Genomic DNA, 13,663 nt, shown 5'->3' on the forward strand with positions numbered 1-13,663 from the left:
CTTATGATTTAATCCTAGCAGTGAAACCTAGAAACGAGACAAAAAAAAAAAAAAAAATTAGTCATCAAGGAAAGTTAATTCAAGAAACTTAAATTAGTTAAAGTTAATTATTTTTCAATTAAACTACTTCTGATTGCTCTCAACAATTTAAATTAAGATTCAATAACCATAATAATTAAATTTTTAAGTATAATACTACACGGAGAAATTAACCCTACAAACAAATTGGTGGGTTGTGAATGGATATGTGAAAATTAGGTAAACATTTTGGAGACGATAGAAAGATAAAGTTTGTTGTACTGTTCAGCCACTGGTCAACAGTTTGAATAGACCCATTGTATCGTAAGTAATTACATCAAAACTTTGCTTGGAATAAGATCAGCGAGCCAACATATAATTTTCTCTGTGACGTTTCGTTTTCAAATTGGCCAGGTATTAAATTCCCCCCGCCAGAAACCATGTACATGAAATTTCAGATATTAGCCTTATTTACAGAGTTCGGAGTTCCCTTTTGATACTGCACCACATTGCATAAATAATTCATCTGACTGATACCTATCAGATTCACTGTAATTTTATCCAATTTAACATTAAAAGAGAAGCATGGCAAGAGTCACCGTCCCCACGAGTTTGAGAAAATATTCATTCAACACTTCTAAGTTAGAGTACAGATCATTAATGCAAACAAAGACACTCACCAGTTTGTCAGCCACAAGACTATTAAACTTTTCTACAAGGAGATGCCATTCATGACTTGGCATGCGGAGTGTGCCCCTTAATACACACAAGTTAATGTACAATCATATCATTTAGAAAGAGCAGCAACCAATTCCTCCTTCAACTGTTCGGCAGCACCAGTTTGGGTCCGAATGGAAAATGTGTGAATAACCTTGTCATCTGTTGTAGACACATTAGACTCTTGAGATATAATCTGATGTTCGCTGAATGTTTTCATCACCCCAGAAACCGGGTGAGTATCCATAGGGCAGCTCACCCTCACAACTGCATCCTCGTGTCTTGGTTGAAAATCAATCTCTGACAGAGAAATCTGCCTTTGCTTAATGTTTACCATCTCCTTCTCGGTTTCCAAAAGCCTGATTTTTGTCTGAAGGTCTGTAATATAAGTAATGGCATCGCCAAGCAGAGAGGCCTTGTCCATCTTAGAGATATTAGGCACGACTGCTCTTAAGGCATAGAACCGCTGGTTAAGCTTCTCACGCCTCTGCCGCTCAGCTTCTACATGATTCAATGGCTCTTCTCTCCCATTCGCAGGCTTTCTCCCTCTCTTCCTTGGTTTCCGCTCATCTGCCTGAGATGGAGAGTCATCCTTCAGCTCCAAACCAGACACCCTTGCTTGCGCATCATAACCCCCAACAATCATTTGGTTCAAATGCGGAAAAAGTTTTGTTTCATTATCATCAGACCGACAATCATTTGATGGATTGCCATAAATCTGATTCGTACCAATTGTTTGTAAGTCGTAGGAGTCTGAAGGGAAACTCAAATCATCTTCCACTTTAGGGCAAAAGTTAATGCTGATTGATCGTGATTTTGAGCCACCAAGACTTAGTTCACGCCCAAAAATCTTTGGAATTGCCTTCTGTGGCACAGAACTTGATCCCCCAAATACAGTTTTGACCATCTCCACAAAACTCTGTTCCTCTGGAATTAATTTGACCGAACCAAGCTCCACAACTCCAGACTTTGCAGGAACAAACACTAGAGTTTGGAATCCAGCTGACCTGGCTAGAAAGGATCTTGATTGATAATGATCTACACAACTAACTACGCCTGAAGCCCACATCGATCTACCAGACTTATAAGACTCCCCAGGACCATATGCCGAATCACATCGGAAGCTAAAATACATTGAAGTGAGATAAAACATCTCCACATCTGACACACCATCTAACCTTGACGTGTAATTATCCTCCTCCAACCCACCAAACGAAGCATGTAGCTTTTGGAGCACCTGCTTTTTCACCTTCTCTTTCCTCTCAACTTCTTCCAAATTTTCATCCCCACTAGAATTAATATCTCCAATAGCACCATCTTTTGGGTGCCGACAGTGCCCATCTCCCCAGATCAAAACAGACCCACCAGATTTCAGGTTTGAGGCATGCCAGTAAATTGCATAGTTCCAATTGGATCCATCAACTATCTGGCATAGCCCCTGCTGCACACCCAAATCACCAGGAGGTGAAACCATATCAGCCAACACATTACTAGAGGCGGATGACTTCAAGAATTCACAGGCCTCAGTACCCAATACTGATTCCACCATAGCCTTATCTCCTTCATTAAACCAAAATTTCTCATCCATCTTCTCACTACTTAAACTACTAATTCCACACAATCACCAAATCCCCAAACCAAAATAATAAGTATTCAAGAACTAACTTAGACTTGAACTAACAATTCCCAGAAATTAAAGCCAACTCTTTGATACAGAAGCTCAAAAAACTCTCACAAACAAATCAGCCAGTTGAATCACGAACTAGACGACCCCAATAAACTAAACTTCAGTATTTCAAACATACACAATTGGAAAATTTCTTAAAGCATCCCCTAAACCCAACTTCAAGACTAATCTATGGTAGCATCTCATATAGAAAACATTCAATATACAATCCTAAGATTGAAAAAAACAAAACAAGGGTTAAAGTTACAAAAATTTTTGGTGATCTACAGTTGCATCTGAATTTGACCTGACATAAATTACGAGACTTGATCTTGGCGATGAGTGTTTGAACCAGTTGAAGCCACACCTACTTCCATGACTAGGTCAGGAAAGGCAGGAGGGGCACGCAAAACACTGCCGGCTACGTTCATGCCATTGAGAGTGCAAGAGCCTGAGCCCTGGCCAGGTATGTAAGTGCATGGGTTACCAGCCAAAGGGGGCACTGGCCCCTGTTGTAGAGATTGGAACACCAGCCCCCCTTCTTTCTTCATCCATCGCTCTCCTTCTAATGGCCTCGTTGCATGGGAAGCCAAGAAAATGGAGAAAATGAATAAGACAGTTAAGAGGTTTTTCCTGTAAGGGACACCCATAATCTTGGTAATTAATATACCTTAATTTCTCTGTTAATATCTTGAGTTTTGAGTAGAAGATTTGGAGGTAAAATCAGTTTTGAGAGATGGTGTGGGAGATAAGAGGAGAGTGTTGTGTGTGTAAATATATATAGGGTTGTAGTAGTTAATGACGTTTAATCTGCAAGCTTAACTACTTTGACTGCGTTTGGTGCCCATTTGATTTTACTAAGATTTATCTTTTTGACTTTTGCAATGTTTGAAGGTTGACCCGAGGTAGAATGGAATGGATCAAACACACGGCATGTTAATTTCTTGGACCTGAACCAGTCATATTAAGTGGGGAACAAGAAGTGTACAAATTACAACTTTATGTTTATACTTTTGTAAATTAAGAATGGTGTTTATCTGTAAACACAGTTATCTTATGATTTAATCCTAGCAGTGAAACCTAGAAACGAGACAAAAAAAAAAAAAAAAATTAGTCATCAAGGAAAGTTAATTCAAGAAACTTAAATTAGTTAAAGTTAATTATTTTTCAATTAAACTACTTCTGATTGCTCTCAACAATTTAAATTAAGATTCAATAACCATAATAATTAAATTTTTAAGTATAATACTACACGGAGAAATTAACCCTACAAACAAATTGGTGGGTTGTGAATGGATATGTGAAAATTAGGTAAACATTTTGGAGACGATAGAAAGATAAAGTTTGTTGTACTGTTCAGCCACTGGTCAACAGTTTGAATAGACCCATTGTATCGTAAGTAATTACATCAAAACTTTGCTTGGAATAAGATCAGCGAGCCAACATATAATTTTCTCTGTGACGTTTCGTTTTCAAATTGGCCAGGTATTAAATTCCCCCCGCCAGAAACCATGTACATGAAATTTCAGATATTAGCCTTATTTACAGAGTTCGGAGTTCCCTTTTGATACTGCACCACATTGCATAAATAATTCATCTGACTGATACCTATCAGATTCACTGTAATTTTATCCAATTTAACATTAAAAGAGAAGCATGGCAAGAGTCACCGTCCCCACGAGTTTGAGAAAATATTCATTCAACACTTCTAAGTTAGAGTACAGATCATTAATGCAAACAAAGACACTCACCAGTTTGTCAGCCACAAGACTATTAAACTTTTCTACAAGGAGATGCCATTCATGACTTGGCATGCGGAGTGTGCCCCTTAATACACACAAGTTAATGTACAATCATATCATTTAGAAANAGTTTCACTAATTCAATCTTTGATGGTATTGAAATCAGTTGGCCGAAGTTTCCCAGCTCATGTCACATTACAACTTTTCCCAAATCCTATCAAAGTTTCAATTTTGAAGCTGTGTCCAGCTATGAACTTGAATAAAAGATATAAGTAAAATTTGACTGAAAATTTTGAAAATATATTATTCTTCTAATTAATCAACCTTGGCATGTCCAAAGACCTAAAAAAGAAAACCATTGTTGGCATGATGCTTGCGGGTTCATTAATTAACTCAACAACATACTTATCTTACTTTGACTCGTTCTATTGCAGAAGGTGATGTATGAGTTCTAACCAACTCATTTGGTCTATGCTTTGGCATCTTTTCATCGCTAGCTACTCCTTGTTTCAACCGTTCTTTATATTTTTATTTTTCACATTTATCGCTTAATCTGATTGCACCTTAATATAAGATAAAATAAAATTGAAAAATATGTGTACTATAAAGTTTCTTTAAAAAAAAAAAAAAAAAAAAGTCTTAATATGTATGAAAGCCTATTATATCTGTTTAATTCATGACCAATTTGAAAGGGAAAAACAGAGATTAAAACTAGACATATATATAACAAAAGAGAAAAAAGATATATATAAATTGAACCGAGCAATGGTTATGCATCATCGTTATAAACTTAAAATTTTCAATAAATAAAATTAATTAATTAATTCCTGTGTGTTTTAAATTAAGATAAATACATACATTGGTAATTATATCCCAACCAAACTTAACATGGTTGTAAATATTACCAAGAAACAGACAAGTAAAAAAAAAAATATACAATCCTAAGATTGAAAAAAACAAAACAAGGGTTAAAGTTACAAAAATTTTTGGTGATCTACAGTTGCATTTGAATTTGACCTGACATAAATTACGAGACTTGATCTTGGCGATGAGTGTTTGAACCAGTTGAAGCCACACCTACTTCCATGACTAGGTCAGGAAAGGCAGGAGGGGCACGCACAACACTGCCGGCTACGTTCATGCCATTGAGAGTGCAAGAGCCTGAGCCCTGGCCAGGTATGTAAGTGCATGGGTTACCAGCCAAAGGGGGCACTGGCCCCTGTTGTAGAGATTGGAACACCAGCCCCCCTTCTTTCTTCATCCATCGCTCTCCTTCTAATGGCCTCATTGCATGGGAAGCCAAGAAAATGGAGAAAATGAATAAGACAGTTAAGAGGTTTTTCCCGTAAGAGACACCCATAATCTTGGTAATTAATATACCTTAATTTCTCTGTTAATATCTTGAGTTTTGAGTAGAAGATTTGGAGGTAAAATCAGTTTTGAGAGATGGTGTGGGAGATAAGAGGAGAGTGTTGTGTGTGTAAATATATATAGGGTTGTAGTAGTTAATGACGTTTAATCTGCAAGCTTAACTACTTTGACTGCGTTTGGTGCCCATTTGATTTTACTAAGATTTATGTATTTGACTTTTGCAATGTTTGAAGGTTGACCCGAGGTTGAATGGAATGGATCAAACACACGGCATGTTAATTTCTTGGACCTGAACCAGTCATATTAAGTGGGGACCAAGAAGTGTACAAATTACAACTTATGTTTATACTTTTGTAAATTAAGAATGGTGTTTATCTGTAAGCACGGTTATCTTATGATTTAATCCTAGCAGTTGAAACTAGAACGAGACAAAAAAAAAAAAAAAAATTAGTCATCAAGGAAAGTTAATTCAAGAAACTTAATTAGTTAAGTTAATTATTTTTCAATTAAACTACTTCTGATTGCTCTCAACAATTAATTAAGATTCAATAACCATATAATTAAATTTTAAGTATAATACTACACGGAGAAATTAACCCTACAAACAAATTGGTGGGTTGTGAATGGATATGTGAAAATTAGGTAAACATTTTGGAGACGATAGAAAGATAAGATTGTTGTACGTTCACTAACTGGTCAACAGTTTGAATAGACCCATTGTATCGTAAGTAATTACATCAAAACTTTGCTTGGTAAGATCAGCGAGCCAACATATAATTTTCCTGTGACGTTCGTTTTCAATTGGCCAGGTATTAAATTCCCGCCAGAAACCATGTACATGAATTTCAGATATTAGCCTTATTTACAGAGTTCGGAGTTCCCTTTTGATACTCCACCACATGCATAAATAATATCTGACTGATACCTATCAGATCAAGTAATTTTATCAATTACATTAAAGAGAAGCATAGCAAGAGTCACCGTCCCCCCCCACGTTGAGAAAATATTCATTCAACACTTCTAAGTTAGAGTACAGATCATTAATGCAAACAAAGACACTCACCAGTTTGTCAGCCACAAGACTATTAAACTTTTCTACAAGGAGATGCCAGTCATGACTTGGCAATGCGGATGAGGTGCCCCTTAATACACACAAGTTAATGTACAATCATATCATTAGAAAAAGCAGCAACAATTCCTCTTCAACTGTTCGGCCAGCACCAGATTGGGTCCGAATGGAAAATGTGTGAATAACCTTGTCATCTGTTGTAGACAATTAGACTCTTGAGAATAATTTGATGTTGCCTGAATGTTTTCATCACCCCAGAAAACGGGTGAGTATCACCAGAGGGCAGCTCACCCTCACAACTGCATCTCGTGTCTTGGTTGAAAATCAATCTCTGACAGAGAAACTGCCTTTGCTTAATGTTTACCATCTCCTTCTCGGTTTCCAAAAGCCTGATTTTCGTCTGAAGGTCTGTAATATAAGTAATGGCATCGCCAAGCAGAGAGGCCTTGTCCTCTAGAGATATTAGGACACGACTGCTCTTAAGGCATAGAACCGCTGGTTAAGCTCTCACGCCTCTGCCGCTAGCTTCTACATGATTCAATGGCTCTTCTCTCCCCTCGCAGGCTTTCTCCCTCTCTTCTGGTTTCCCTCATCTGCTGAGATGGAGAGTCATCCTTCAGCTCCAAACCAGACACCCTTGCTTGCGCATCATAACCCCCACAATCATTTGGTTCAAATGCGGAAAAAGTTTTGTTTCATTATCATCAGACCGACAATCATTTGATGGATTGCCATAAATCTGATTCGTACCAATGCTTGTAAGTCGTAGGAGTTATGAGGGAAACTCAAATATCTTCCACTTTAGGGCAAAGTTATGTGATTGATCGTGATTTTGAGCACCAAGACTTAGTTCACGCCCAAAAATCTTGGAATTGCCTTCTGTGGCACAGAACTTGATCCCCCCAATACAGTTTTGACCATCTCCACAAAACTCTGTTCCTCTGGAATTAATTTGACCGAACCAAGTCCACAACTACGACTTTGCAGGACAAAACACTAGAGTTTGGAATCCAGCTGACTGGCTAGAAAGGATCTTGATTGATAATGATCTACCACAACTAACTACGTGAAGCCCACATTGATCTACAGACTTATAAGACATCCCCAGGCACATATGCCGAATACATCGGAAGCTAAAATACATTGAAGTGAGATAAAACATCTCCACACTGACACACCATCTAACCTTGACGTGTAATTATCCTCCCCAACCCCCAAACGAAGCATGTAGCTTTTGGAGCACCTGCTTTTTCACCTCTCTTTCCTCTCAACTTCTTCCAAATTTTCATCCCCACTAGAATTCATATCCCAATAGCACATCTTTTGGGTGCGACAGTGCCCATCTCCCAGATCAAAACAGACCCACCAGATTTCAGGTTTGAGGCATGCCAGTAAATTGCATAGTTCCAATTGGATCCATCAACTATCTGGCATAGCCCCTGCTGCACACCCAAATCACCAGGAGGTGAAACCATATCAGCCAACACATTACTAGAGGCGGATGACTTCAAGAATTCACAGGCCTCAGTACCCAATACTGATTCCACCATAGCCTTATCTCCTTCATTAAACCAAAATTTCTCATCCATCTTCTCACTACTTAAACTACTAATTCCACACAATCACCAAATCCCCAAACCAAAATAATAAGTATTCAAGAACTAACTTAGACTTGAACTAACAATTCCCAGAAATTAAAGCCAACCTTTGATACAGAAGCTCAAAAAACTCTCACAAACAAATCAGCCAGTTGAATCACGAACTAGACGACCCCAATAAACTGAACTTCAGTATTTCAAACATACACACTTGGAAAATTACTTAAAGCATCCCCTAAACCCAACTTCAAGACTAATCTATGGTAGCATCTCATATAGAAAACATTCAGTCTGTTTCAAAAAGCTAATAACTTGAAGGGTCACTAGAGGCAAAAGTCAAAAATTGAAGGCAAGAGGTGGAACAAAAACTCACCTGAGATGAAGAAAGCTCTGCAATTGAACTTAATCTTTGAAGAATCTGCAAATTTCTCCTGGCGACAGCAAACAAACACAAGTTGGGGTAATAGTTTTAGATCTGAATTTTAGGTTTGTTGTTTATTTAATTGGGAAAATATTGAATGAATTTTTTACTGCAACTGTCCACTTGCTTTTGATTTGATTTTATTATTTTGTGGCATACATGTGTTTCCACGTCGGGTTAGTGTTGAAAACGGGGACCCCACTCATTGATTCATAGTCACGTGAAACAAATGTTAGATTTTAGGTTGTAATCATTCGAGTTTAGAATTTAGATAACTACCCCATTCCCATGGTAAATTTACTCTTTAACTCATCTCTAAAAGACTGGTGGAAATCCTATTTCTGATTTCTTTCCTCATTTTTAGTAAATTTTTCTATACTTAAAAATGTTTTAATTATGATTCCATTAATAGAATGATATAATTGATATGACCAAAAAAAGGGGTAATATAGTAATCTCCCCTGTTCTGTTATGTAATTGCGAAAAACACAACTCCTATTATTTCCTTTAATTATGCTAATCTCCTCTAAGGTATCTCTAATCTCCCTTCATCCTTAATAAAGAGTAAGGGACTTTTCCCAACAAAAAAAATGGCTTAATAACACTTTTCCACTTTTAAACTTTCAGACTTTTAAAATACCACTTTATCATCCAAAACACAAATATATTAGTAGTTTTTGTTGTGAAGAAGAGCAAGATGGTCAAAAGCTAGTTAAAAGGAAGGGTAGAATGGTCATATTGCTGTTTTTGGTCAAATATATTCTCAAACCCTAACCGTCGGTTTAGGTCATATAGCTTGTTCGACATGATTCTGGCGTCGTTGATCAGCGTCGCCTCCACCCTCAGCTTCCCCATCCTTCACTCACAAAAACCCCTACTTTCCCACCACACCGAGCATGCTAATTGTCGATCACCGCTAGTTTTTTGTTCTCGCAATCGTTGAGTTTCTAGGCCAAATTCCAACCAATTTGGTTGTCGAAAATTCCACCTGAAGCCACCTATAGCATCAGTGACACCTCCTCTCTAAAAGTCCTATCATCCTAGACCTTGGTTGTTCACCATTCATCGGATGCCAACCCTTTAACAAAAGAACTAAATCGCGGTCGTCAACGATTGGAGAGCTATCATAGTGCAGATTGTTAGGGTTATTAAAGAGGGATGACTGATGATTCGTTTGATGGTAGAAGGTCAGATTATGGTGGTTGGAGTCAATCAGAATCATGTGTGAAAGTTTGATTTGCAGTGGCCGGTGATTAGGGATTGAAATCTAGTGGGGGTATTTTTGTCTTTGCAATTAAAACTATTGTATTTAAAGGAAATTATTGACAGAGTTTGTGTTTTGGATGAAAAAGTGGTATTCTAAAAATATTAGGGTGAGAAAGTAACTTTAAGCCATTTTTTGGGTGGAAAAAATCGTTGACTATTAATTAGACAAACTTAGTGTGGTTTTGGGTCGTGGCATAAAAGGTACGCTAGTTTATACACTGGGGGGGGGACCGACTTACACCTACCCAGAGTTTGCTTTAAAGACAAATTGGTACCTAAAAAGTTTTGAAATAATAAATACCCACTTTCCATTGCATTAATAAAATATTAAAAAAATCTACCCAAATCTCTTATCGTTCGTCTTCTTCTCCCCTTTCTCTTTCTCTTATCTTTCTCTTATTATCTCCCTTCTCTTTCTTCCCTTTCTTCAATTCTTCTCCCTCTTTTTCCTCCAGTCACTAGGCAAGAACTCGGCACCGGAATATGGCCAGATCGAAAGCCTCTCTCCTCTCTCTCTTCCCGTCTTCATCTTCTTCATCTCTCTCATAAAAGGGCAAAAAAAGGGGTTTTTTGCAAAGCTGTCGCACTTCCCCACCTATTTTTCAGAAGCCCCGTCACCGACAACCTTTCCCCTCCCCGCCGATAGTCTTTTCGGTGTGCCCTCTCCAAAACCCCCATTTTTTCTGTCGTCGTTTGCTCACATTTCACCGCCCATTGAATTCCTAGGGTTTTTGTTGTTTGTTGAATTGGGATTCATTGGTGTTTTTCGGAGTTTTTGATTGGAAATTGATGGTTGGAGATTAATTGGGAGTGTTTTTTTGTGTGTGTTTTTGTTTGATTTTTGGGGATTTCTGATCGGTTTTGGCATTGACGATTGATTTTCCAAGTTTTGGCACACTACTTGTTTGAGGTTTTGCCCCAAACCTTCTGTGCCTTGCGTGTTTTGATTCTTTTGAGTGTTTGAGAGTGATTCTTTGGGATTTTTTGCATTGAATCTTTTGGTGATTTGAGTGTGGTTTTTTTTGGGGCTTTGAGAGAAATTGGACAATGCAGAATGTTATTTTTTTGTTGGATATAAAATTACCATATTATCATTTTTTAAACAAACTTTACTAACAGAGTTGGACAAAAGGTAGGTAATTGACGTTTTTAAACCTTTTGAGTATCATATTGTCTTTATAGCAAACTATGGGTGGGTGCATGTCGTTCGACCTATACACTGGAACCTTTTGAAAGTTGAAACCAATCTTTAATTGATTGCAGAAATGATTATTAATTAGTATTAATTAATGAAAAAATTAACATAAAACTGTAAACTCTTATTGTGAGAAGGTGCAAAGTAACTAAGATTGATGTCCAAGTGGAATAATGAGAAGTCAATATTTGGAAGACCTAGTTTGAATGGGTGGTGGAGTGAGAAAGAAGGAAGGCATGTTGCACCTTTTCTAGTGTCTTCTACTTTAGAGCATCTCCAATAAAGAGCACCTTTTCTGGTGTCTTCTACTTTATAGTGTTTCCAACGTTGCTCTTTATTTTAAAGAATATTTTTTATATAAATAAAGAGCATCTTTATTAATTTTTAAATGTGAAGAATAAATTTTTTATTCAAATCCAATAGACTCTTTAAATTTTAGGAGAGAGAATATGTTTTTTCAAGAAATAAACTTAATAGGAAAGATAAATTATAAATAAAATGCATAAAAACTTGTAATTTATTATTTAAAATTAGGATAGAGAGTGAAATTTGACTCTCTAAATGTGGAGAGTCAAACTCACTTTTTAATTTATATTTAAAGAATAAAAAGTCTATTGGACTCTTGTTTCTATGGATAAACTCTTTATAATAAAGAGTTTAAGTCATATAAAGAGTCTTTTGAAAATGCTCTTAAAGCTCTTTTTGGTAATTTCAGTAGCTTTGCTTTATTCTTTATATTCTCAACCTTATTTGTTCATGGTTTTTTTTTTTTTTTCTTTTAAGTTTTTGTAGACGTAGAAATCTACCTGTACGAAAGAAGGGACTGATCCCGTGAGGTTGAGGCCACTAGCGATCTGCCCCACCTGCACACGTAAGAAAACAATCATAAAGCGACGGAAAACACTAGGGTGGTGTTTGTCGTAGGCACTCTGACGCTTAAGTCAGCAAGGCTGAATATGACTAATTTAATGAGAGCTAGGGAGAAGAAAGGTTACCAGAAGTCTAGTAAGGGACTGTGACTACGACTATAATGTGAAGTTCTCAAGCAGGAACTCCGAGGTCTAAAGGTGAAATGGAATCTGTCCTTTGCGATAGGGCTGGCTTCTGTTTAAATAGTGATTGTATGGCCTCCAAGTCCTGGTGGGACTGGGAGTCCTTGTGATGGTAGTCCCTTCAAAAGGTGTAACCTTTGGCTCCCTTATCTCAGCAGGAAATGGAGTTCGAATGTGCCTCGGATACGAACCTTGGAGGAGTTGGGATAGTACTTGACTTCTTTGGCAGAGTTCAAGTAAGAATGTAGTTCGTAGGCGATTGTGGGCTTCGAGTTGATTGTAAGCCCAGAAGGTGTTCCAAAGTCATGAGGCCTAGGTCTAAACGGTGAGGAGCTAAGAAAGCATACTGAATGGGCCTCATCTGCAGAACACTGATTTGGGCCCCGTCGGAGTTGGGCCCCGTCGGAGTTGGGCCCGAGCTTCCAGCTTGGATGAAGGTATCATCGTCTTTGGGCCTATTTGGGTCGAGGACATTTTTTGGCCCTAACAATTTTTACCTCTACTTTTAATTATAAAAATATTTACAAACTTTAACTAATTCAATGAAGACAAATTACAATTTGCTCTTTAGAGGAGGAAACAAAAAGCTCTTTCTAACTGTGTGGAAAGGAGTGCTCAGTTGCTCCTAGGCATGGCAATAGGGCAGGGCGGGGCGGGGATCTCATTCACTGTCCCCATCCCCATCCCCACCCTCAACATCAATCCCCACTCCCACCCCGCCCCATTAATTTTACATTAACATCAATGTGAGCATTACCAAACACAATAGTTAATTCTCTTTTAATGTTTAGATTCATTCACATGACAAACACTTTAATTAATCATTTAAACTTAAGATAAGGCATTGCACTTGTCCAAAAAACAGACTCGTTATGTATTCATCCACATGACGAACGACAATATGAAGTCGGCCAAAGGCGAATGGCAATGGTGAAAAGTTTAAGACTTGAGGGTTATGGTTTGTTCTTGTCCAATTGTTTAGGTTGAGGGAACTTGGGAAAATATCAGTTTATATAGATAAGATAATTGAGTAATTAAGTGAAATATATAAGGATATTAGTGAAAAGTATATATATATATATAATTTTATATATTATATGTGAGATGGGATGGGAAGGGGCGAGGCAGGGGAAGGGCACCCCTAACCCCACCCCATCCCCGGGGATGGGGATTAAAACTTCTCCCATCCCTGCTCCTATCCCCAAAAAAACTAGGGAATTCCTGTCCCATACAGGGCGGGTCAGGATGGGGCCCCAGAATTTCAGGGCCTATTGCCATGCCTAGTTGCTGCATGGAAGTTGTACATAAATTTCATGGGCTTTCGGTGTAATAAATGTTTGGGGAAGTAGCACGACAGGGTGTGTCCATGGGGCCTTCTTTTCCTAACAAAGACAAAACTTTGGGGGCCAAATTCCAAAACCTCAGATTGCATTCAATCTACGTGTAATAAAGTAATAATAATTTCATTTTTGTTGATCGGGATTATTTAAATAAATTATAAATTATATATATATATATATTGTTGATCGGGATTATTTAAATAAATTA

At 37.6% G+C, this 13,663-nt stretch overlaps 1 protein-coding gene and 1 pseudogene across 1 annotated transcript; both read right to left on the reverse strand.

Annotated features, from left to right (window-relative positions):
• Nucleotides 1-629: 629 nt before the first annotated feature.
• On the reverse strand, nt 630-2,433 carry LOC116110925 (transcription factor bHLH3-like). Its single transcript, XM_031397148.1, has one exon. The coding sequence runs from the start codon at nt 2,321-2,323 to the stop codon at nt 806-808; it is 1,518 nt and encodes a 505-aa protein (XP_031253008.1). The 5' UTR covers nt 2,324-2,433; the 3' UTR covers nt 630-805.
• A 4,249-nt stretch (nt 2,434-6,682) lies between these two features.
• Nucleotides 6,683-8,717, reverse strand: LOC116110928 (annotated as a pseudogene).
• Nucleotides 8,718-13,663: the final 4,946 nt, after the last annotated feature.

Source organism: Pistacia vera, unplaced genomic scaffold (genome assembly GCF_008641045.1).
Source record: "Pistacia vera cultivar Batoury unplaced genomic scaffold, PisVer_v2 Contig62, whole genome shotgun sequence".
NCBI classification, from domain to species: domain Eukaryota; kingdom Viridiplantae; phylum Streptophyta; class Magnoliopsida; order Sapindales; family Anacardiaceae; genus Pistacia; species Pistacia vera.

Excerpts from the sequence above, each read along its gene's own strand:
- LOC116110925 (XM_031397148.1), bottom strand. The coding sequence starts at position 2,323 with ATGGATGAGAAATTTTGGTTTAATGAAGGAGATAAGGCTATGGTGGAA.